This window comes from Mastomys coucha, unplaced genomic scaffold (genome assembly GCF_008632895.1).
Source record: "Mastomys coucha isolate ucsf_1 unplaced genomic scaffold, UCSF_Mcou_1 pScaffold18, whole genome shotgun sequence".
NCBI lineage: Eukaryota > Metazoa > Chordata > Mammalia > Rodentia > Muridae > Mastomys > Mastomys coucha.
Genome location: NW_022196900.1, coordinates 98,331,234 through 98,339,574, shown reverse-complemented (window position 1 = coordinate 98,339,574; position 8,341 = coordinate 98,331,234). Strand labels below are relative to the sequence as shown.

The window sequence follows — 8,341 nt, the reverse complement described above, 5'->3', positions numbered from 1 at the left end:
CCTGGAACTCACTCTGTAGACCAGGCTGGCCTTGAACTCAGAAATCCCCCTGCCTCTGCCTCCCAAGTACTGGGATTAAAGGCATGTGCCACCTCTGCCCTGCTGGGCGTCAGATCTCATTACAGATGGTTGTGAGCCACCATGTGGTTGCTGGGATTTGAACTCAGGACCTTCGGAAGAGCAGTCAGTGCTCTTAACACTGAACTATCCCTCCAGCCCCTCTTCCTCCTCCTCCTCCTCCTCCTCCACCACCACCTCCTCCTCCTCTTCTTCTTCTTCCGCCTCCTCTTCCTCTTCCTCTTCCAATCACATTGAGTTTAGTGTCAGGTCCAAAGGAAACGCCATCTCCCCAAATTCTGCTCGTCAGACAGAAGCCAGCATTCCTCAGGAACTTGTCAAGCTGGTTCCCCTCTACTGAATGGAGCCATTTCCCTCCCTACTGGCAGAACTGACAAATGGCTGGGTGTGGTGCCTGTAAGATAAGTACATGCTGGCCTGCGGGCTCCCTCAGTACAGATGCTGTTACACCCTCAGAGTCTGAACTAACCTCCAAGACTTCTCAGCTTGTTCCTCTCCTCTCCTAAACCTCCCCAGCTCACTGGCTTCCATCCCCAGCTCTTCAGTCTCCTTATAGCCCTGTTATTTCTTGGGCTCCGCTCCTCCTCTTTTACCAGTCTCTTGGTTTTCCTTTCTTGGTCTCTCTCTTTCCCTCTGTTTCTCTCCTCCCCGTCACCTCTCTGCAGGTCATATTCAGTCTTCCTTTTATCCCTGTCTGAACTCTTCCAGATGTCTCTGATCTCTCTCTCTTAGCTACAATAAAAACCATCCCTGTGACAGCACCATGAGGCTGACCTGTCATCTGTTATACATTTACTGTTGCTTCTACATGTCTAGGTATGGTGGTACGCTGTTATTTGCTGGAACTGTCTTTTTATTTTTTCCTTCACTTTTTTGAATCTTAGACAGGATCTCACCAAGTTGCCCAGGCTAGCCTTGAATTCACTCTGCAGTTCAGACTGGCACTAAACTTGTGGTCCCCCTGCCTTGGTCTCAGGAGTAAGTAAGACTACAGGCTACCCTGCTGAGCAGTACAGGCTTAGAGCAAGGATTAATATTGATTGTTCTTGACAGTAACAGTAGCAGAGTTGTGTTGAAGCTTCAAATATTTGAAACCCAGCATTGAGCTGGTCGACTACTCGTCCCACCCACAATGCAGTGAGATAGGCCAATGTCAGTCACTCCACCTGTTGACAGATGAAGCCAAGCAGCACAAACCAGACTAAGACAGCTTGTAAGATCTGTGGTGAGTTGCCAAAACTGGCAGCCTGAAGCCTCCCTCCGAACTCTGCCACACCCAGTAACTAGGCCATCCAAATTAACGAAAATCAGCAGCAATAGGAAAAAGCCCAATGACGTTGTTTAAAATTTGTGAACCAAAGTAGAAAGGAAGAGGGACCAGTGTCCCATACATTGATGGAAATTCTGACCAGTTAGTTCAATGTACCCCCTGGAGGGCAGGCAAGATGGCTCAGCAGGTAGAGGTGCTTGCTGCCAAGCCTGATGACCTGTGCTTGATCGCCAGGACCCCACATGGTAGAAGGACACAACTCCCAAAAGTTGTGTTCTGACCTCTCTGTGTGGACTGTGACACATGTGTATGTGTGGGCACACACTAAGTAAATAAGTATAAGAGGAAAAGAAAAAATAAGAAACAAAAAGACCCTCTTGCAATTATCAGTCACTAAAAACATTTTTGTCTGTGAAGTTGAGAAGCTACAACTGAGCCCCTGTTGATAGTCTCCAGGTCTGGGATGGAGGACTGGGAGGAGGGTGAGGAAGGAGGGTGACAGGGCTGAGATGGAGGACTGAGAGGAGGCTGAGGGAAGAGGGTGACAGGGCTGAGATGGAGGACTGGGAGGAGGCTGAGGGAGGAGGGTGACAGGGCTGAGATGGAGGACTGGGAGGAGGCTGAGGGAGGAGGGTGACAGGACTGAGATGAAGAGCTGGGAGGAAGGTGAGGGAGCTGGGTGACTTACATGCAGGGGTAGAATATTTGAAAGAAGCAAAAAAAAAAAAATATGACTTAATTAACTAAGATCAATACTATCCTAAGATAGTAATTTTTTTAAAAAAAATCAATGCGAAAAGAAACTCTTGGATGAACAACAAGAAAACCAGTAACGCAGATTCCCCTAGTCACACTGGGGCTTGAAGCAAAGCAGGAGTAGGTTACTTATCCTGCGTTATTGATTTGACTGTTGATTTTTTTTTCCTGCCCCAGGACAAATGCCTCCCGGGCCTTACCCTACCTTATTCAGTCTGCTTGTCTTGTTTTACTTTCCTGAGACAGGGTCTGACTACGGAGCTTCCATGCTAGGTCTCCTAAAACATTAAATATCCTCACCCCCCCCCCACCCCGAGCTAAAATGAATGAATTTGAAGTTCGCTTTCTTTCTGATCCCCATTCACAGTAGCCTCCCCTGGAGGAACTGGAGAAACAGCTGCCTGAAGCCCACGTTGAATAACCACCCTCCACCCTCCCATACCCCATCAGGGAAAAGCTGCACTTGCCCTTGCTCCAAGCCATTACCCAAGGTCAGAGGAATGCAGCCGGCTGCAATGATGTTCTGATAGGCCTCTCGAATTAGCCGGCAGCTGTCGGGAAGGTTGTAGAGATTGACGTTCACGTTGCCGAGGTCTGCTACCCTGAGGGCCTGGAAGGGGAGGGCTCCCGTGCTGGGATTGACAGCCCCCAGCATCAGTGATTCCTCCCGGATGCGACAAGGTCCAAATCTGCAGAAGAAGAAGCGTCCACGTCAGCTGCCACACAGCTCTGAAAGCCCCCTGCGTGTAAGTGGGGCTTTCCTCTCAACTCTTTTTTTTTTTTTAAGATTTTATTTATTTATTTCATATATATGGCAAGTACACTGTAGCTGTCTTCAGACACACCAGAAGAGGGCATCAGATCTCATTACAGATGGTTGTGAGCCACCATGTGGTTGCTGGGAATTGAACTCAGGACCTTTGGAAGACCAGTCAATGCTCTTACCTCTGAGCCATCTCTCCAGCCCCCCTCTCAACTCTTAATATCTGGGACACGTGAGTCTTTGCTGTAGGATTGCCTTTTCGACCGCTAGCAGTCAGGAGCACCTCATCCTACAACCTGCAAAAGGGCATGTCTGGATGTTACCAGATATTGCCTCAGGGTCTAAAATGACCCCCTCAGAGAACCATCCATCTGCTCATATTTGGGTCTTTAAAAAAAAACAAAACCAAAAAACTTGGGGGCTAGGGGGATGGTTCAGCGGTTAAGAGCACTGACTGACTGCTCTTCCGAAGGTCCTAAGTTCAAATGCCAGCAACCACATGGTGGCTCAAAACCATCCGTAACGAGATCTGACGCCCTCTTCTGGAGGGTCTGAAGACAGCTACAGTGTACTTACATATAATACATAAATTAATTTTTAAAAAAAGAAGAAGAGGAAGAAGGTAGCAGCGGCGGCGCCACAGGGCTGTGGTTAAGAGCACTGACTGCTCTTCCCGAGGTCCTGAGTTCAATTCCCAGCAACCACATGGTGACTCACAACCATCTGTAATGGGATCCAATGCCCTCTTCTGGTGTGTCTGAAGATAGCAAGCGTGTACTCACATACATGAATAAATAAATCTTTTTTTGTTTGTTTGTTTTTGTTTTTTCGAGACAGGGTTTCTCTGTATAGTTCTGGCTGTCCTGGAACTCACTCTGTAGACCAGGCTAACCTCGAACTCAGATATCCGCCTGCCTCTGCCTCCCAAGTGCTGGGATTAAAGGCGTGTGCCACCTCCACCTGGCTGAATAAATAAATCTTAAAAATTAGAGTGTTTGTTTTTCATTGTTTGTTTGACAGGGCCTTACTATGTTGCCCAAGCTGGCCCAAAACTCACTGTGTAGCCCAAGATTGCCTCAAATTCTCAATCCTCCTGCCTCAGCCTCTAGAGTGCTGGAATTACCAGCAAGCAGGGCCACAGCAGGCTAGCAATGTTTCTGATCACATTGAGTTTATTACTTTTCCACCTACTACAGTATCTGAGTGTGTTTTTTTGTTTTTTGGGTTTTTTTTGTTTTTTTTTACACGGATGGCTCTGTCAGTAAAGCACATACTGTGTAAGCAGAAGGGTCCAGTTTGTTTGTTTGTTTGTTTGTTTTTTATTTATTTTTTTAAAGATTTATTTATTTATTTTATGTGCATGAGTACACTGTAGCTGTACAGATGGCAGTGAGCCATCATGCGGCTGCTGGGAATTAAACTCAGGACCTCTGCTTGCTCCGGCTCCACTTGCTCCAGCCTGGTTTGCTCCAGCGTAATACACTGTAGCTGTCTTCAGACACTCCAGAAGAGGGCGTCAGATCTCATTATGGATGGTTGTGAGCCACCATGTGGTTGCTGGGATTTGAACTCAGGACCTTCGGAAGAGCAGTCAGTGCTCTTACCCGCTGAGCCATCTCTCCAGCCCCCTTGTTTGTTTTTTAACAACTGTTTATACAAATCCAACAAAGGTAAAACTCCATCAGGGAAAGGTTAGGAAAACACCACCAAACAACAATGGCACACATGAATGCAGAACTTGACAACTAGAAAATAGCCAGCTTACCACCTTCAGTGAGAACTGAACACTTGAGAGGAGGGGGGCAAAGGAAACGGTGTGGGCATATTCTACTTGATTCCTGGTATAAATTAGATCTATGTAAATAGAATACAAGAGCTCATGCTTGAGCAAACCCTCCTGAGTGTGAAGGCTGAAGGCTGGATTGGAAAATTTTGAGAAAGATTTTCTCACCTCTTTCTCAAAGTGTTTTACCTGGACTATACTTTACACATACCCACCACATGTTTGTGTAACGTCTTGACATACACAGTAGGCTCTCAGCATCCAGTTAAACATGCTTTTTAAGTGGAAGGTCATAGCCTCCTGTCACACCTGGGCACATCTGGAGATGGGCTTTGTATGTTGACGACGAAGTACAGGTTAACTCTCCTACCTGAAGGACAGTTGGCAATCTAAATAATAAAAACACTGGTATGCATTCAAACCTTGCATAAATAATTTTTAAACAATTTATACAAAAATAGTTCTGCAAAATGTAAGATGTAACAAAACCAACTAAACAAAACGTGTAGAAGGGTCCAGTTTTGATCCCTAGAATCCACATATATAACTGAAGGTGGGGTGGCACCCATTTGAAACCCCAGCACTGGGGAATCAGGACCAGTTAGCAAGGGATCCATGGCCACCAATCTAGCCTACTCGGTGAATTCAAAGCCAATGAGAGACCCCATTTCCAACAAGGCAGTGATACAGGGCTACAGTGATACAGTGATACAGTGATACAATGATACAGTGATACAGGGCTACAGTGATACAGTGATACAGTGATACAGTGATACAGTGATACAGTGATGATACAGTGATACAGTGATGATACAGTGATACAGTGATACAGTGATACAGTGATACATTGATATAGTGATGCAGTGATGCAGTGATACAGTGATACAGTGATGCAGTGATACAGTGATGCAGTGATACAGTGATGCAGTGATACAGTGATGCAGGGGATCACTCAGTGGGCTGTCCACAGCCTCTCCCCACAAGCATGTATACGAGCATGCACACATATGCATCAAGCACACAAACAAATTCAACTTTTTTTTTTTTTTTTCAAGACAGGGTTTCTCTGTGTAATTGAGCCTTGGCTGTTCTGGAACACTGGCCTTCAACTCACAGAGATCTGCCTACCTCTGCCTCCCAAGTGCTGAGATTAAAGCCATGCACCACCACTGCCCGGCTTCAATTAAATGTTTTTTAAAGGGACTAGAGAGATGGCTCATCAGTTAGGAGCATTGGCTGCTCTTGCAGAGGATCTGAGTTCAGTTTCTTGCACCCACATGGCAGCACATAACTGTCCCTAACTCCTCCAGTTCTAGGGGATCTAATACTGTCCTCTTCTGGGTACTTGTTATTAGGCAGAGATGTGGTGTACAATCTTACACACCGACAAAAACATGTATACACATAAAGTAAATTTTTGTATTGTTTCGTTTTGGTTTTTTGAGGCAGGGTTTCTCTGTGTAGCCCTGGCTGTCCTGGAACTAACTCTGTGGACCAGGCTGGCCTAGAATTCAGAAATCTGCCTGCCTCTGCCTCCCAAGTGCTGGGATTAAAGGCATGCGTCACCACTGCCTGGCAAAATAATTTTTTTAAAAAAAAAATTTAGCCTGCCTTTAATCCCAGGATTTGGGAGGCAGAGGCAGGTGGATCTCTGTGAGTTCCAGGCCAGCCTGGTCTACATAACAAGTTCCAGGGCAGCCAAAGCTGTTATGCAGAGAAACCCTGTCTTGAAAAAAGTTATTTTTAAAGTACCAGCGTGTGACATACACCCTTCTTTGTTCTTTGCCTGTTTGTCTTTTTACTGCTGAAGATCAAACCCAGGGCTCCTCAAAAGCTGAGTGCAAGCTTCGTCCTTCCGTCCACAGACCCTAGAGCCTGCCCACCACCACTCTACTAGAAGACATTAGATAACTCCTTAATCTCGGTTTCTGCTTCCTGGCCTTTACAATAACGCTGTTATTTACTTCATGGTGTGGTTGTAAAAAAATTAAATGAGTCACCTTTGCAAAATGTCCTGGGTTCGTTGACATTTAATAAATGACAGCTTTTAAAATTCAGCCCAGATGCAGTCAGATGTAATGGGCCAAAGCAGAGACTGCTGCTGCTTACTAATTAAGAGAATAGATTTTATGTCTCTTTGACTTTGATAGCTAGAGGTTTGGGGAAGGGACAACCAACTTCTGTTCTCAAACCAGTGTCCCCTGGGATGTGAGGAGGGTAGTGTGCACCCCTAGCCTCCCAAGGGAGGCTGGGGGTTCTAGAAACTCCCCTGGCTTGCTAATGCAGCCAGGCACCCAGGCTGGTGTTTCTGAGCTGCCTTGGCCTCCTGGGGTTACCATTATACACAGAAGCCATTCTGGACTGCTAAGAACCCTGAGAGAGCATGACTGGCTTTCCAATCCCGTGCTAAGCCCTTAGAGTTGCTTGGTTTCCTTTTTTTTTGTTTGTTTTTTGTTTTTAAAGATTTATTTATTATATGTAAGTACACTGTAGTTGTCTTCAGACACACCAGAAGAGGGCATCAGATCTCGTTACGGATGGTTGTGAGCCACCATGTGGTTTCTGGGATTTGAACTCAGGACCTTCAGAAAAGCAGTGAGTAAGTACTCTTAACCTGGCTCTGCTCTTAAGCGCTGAGCCAGCTCTGCTAGAGTTGCTTGTTGAGGGAGGAGAGAAATCAGTTTCTCCAACACCCTCCCTGATCCCAAAAAGACCTGAGTAAAAAGATGCTCGCCTACCCGTGTGCCTTCTGCACTTCTCGCTACTTTGCCTAGCCACGTGTCCCCAGCCCAGGTGCTTCTTCCTTACCTTGCCCCAGGCCGGTTGGAAGTCCCAGTATCCAGAGGTACACCGACAAAAGCAGCGTCTAGCCCCTCGGGGGAGGACCGCAGGGGCAGGTGCATCATGGAACTGATGCCCACCGACTGTCCCAGTGAGTCAGAGCTGGGGGACTGGTGGTGTGGGGTATCTGAAGCATTTGAAGCCTGGCGGATCCCGGGGCGCCCAGGACGAAACAGCCCCGCTGAGGGACGCCACGTGGCCACCCCAGACCCTGAGCCCCCGGCCCAGCTGGACCTCAGCAGCCGCAGCATGCCGCCTATTGAGGAGCCCAACGAGGCCAGCGTGCCAGCCCCCAGCTGCAGGGTTCAAAGGGCAGGGACACCCTGGGATCAAAGAGGCTGGAAGGGCCCCAAAGCCCAAGCGTTTCTCCACCTGCCCAGCTCTGGACTTTAGCCCCTGGATGGTCAATGAGCCAGGTTGGGGCTCCCCGTTCATGCCCACCTTCCCCCGGCCCAGGTTTGTCATTGCAAGGATTCCCTTCCCCACCAACACCCGGCCTTTGGCTACCTCTCCTATTCAGAGTAATTTGATTTTGCTCTGTTTGTTGTTGTTGTTGCTGTTGTTGTAGGTGTTAACAAATGATTTCATTTATAGCCCAGGCGGATCCAGAACTTGTTTAGCCCAGGTTGGCTTTCAGTGGTGATAAAAGGCTTAACAAAAGTAACTTTGTGTTGTTTTTGTTTGTTTGTTTTTTGCTGTTTTAAGGCAACACAGGCTGGCCTCCAGCTTGTCCTGTAGTTGAGGATGACTTCGAATTCCCAATTCTCCCGTCTCTTCCTCTCGAATCCTGGGATTACACAATCCTAAATATTGAGTTATGAGATGTCTTGAGGTCTACAGAGATGGCTCA

The 8,341-nt window shown here is 47.1% G+C and overlaps 1 protein-coding gene across 2 annotated transcripts in view; it reads right to left on the bottom strand.

Annotated features, from left to right (window-relative positions):
• Agmat (agmatinase) overlaps positions 1-7,876 on the bottom strand; it is a 15,939-nt gene extending 8,063 nt beyond the window's left edge. The window contains exons 1-2 of one of the 2 annotated variants that reach the window (XM_031376966.1): positions 7,459-7,876; positions 2,591-2,793 (exon numbers count right to left, since the gene is read on the bottom strand). In XM_031376966.1, the coding sequence (XP_031232826.1) occupies positions 2,591-2,793; positions 7,459-7,742 (487 nt within the window). In that variant the 5' untranslated portion in view covers positions 7,743-7,876. Of the gene's footprint in view, positions 1-2,590; positions 2,794-4,861; positions 5,163-7,458 lie in introns of those variants that run through there. The other variant, XM_031376967.1, reaches the window with a different exon arrangement.
• Positions 7,877-8,341: the final 465 nt, after the last annotated feature.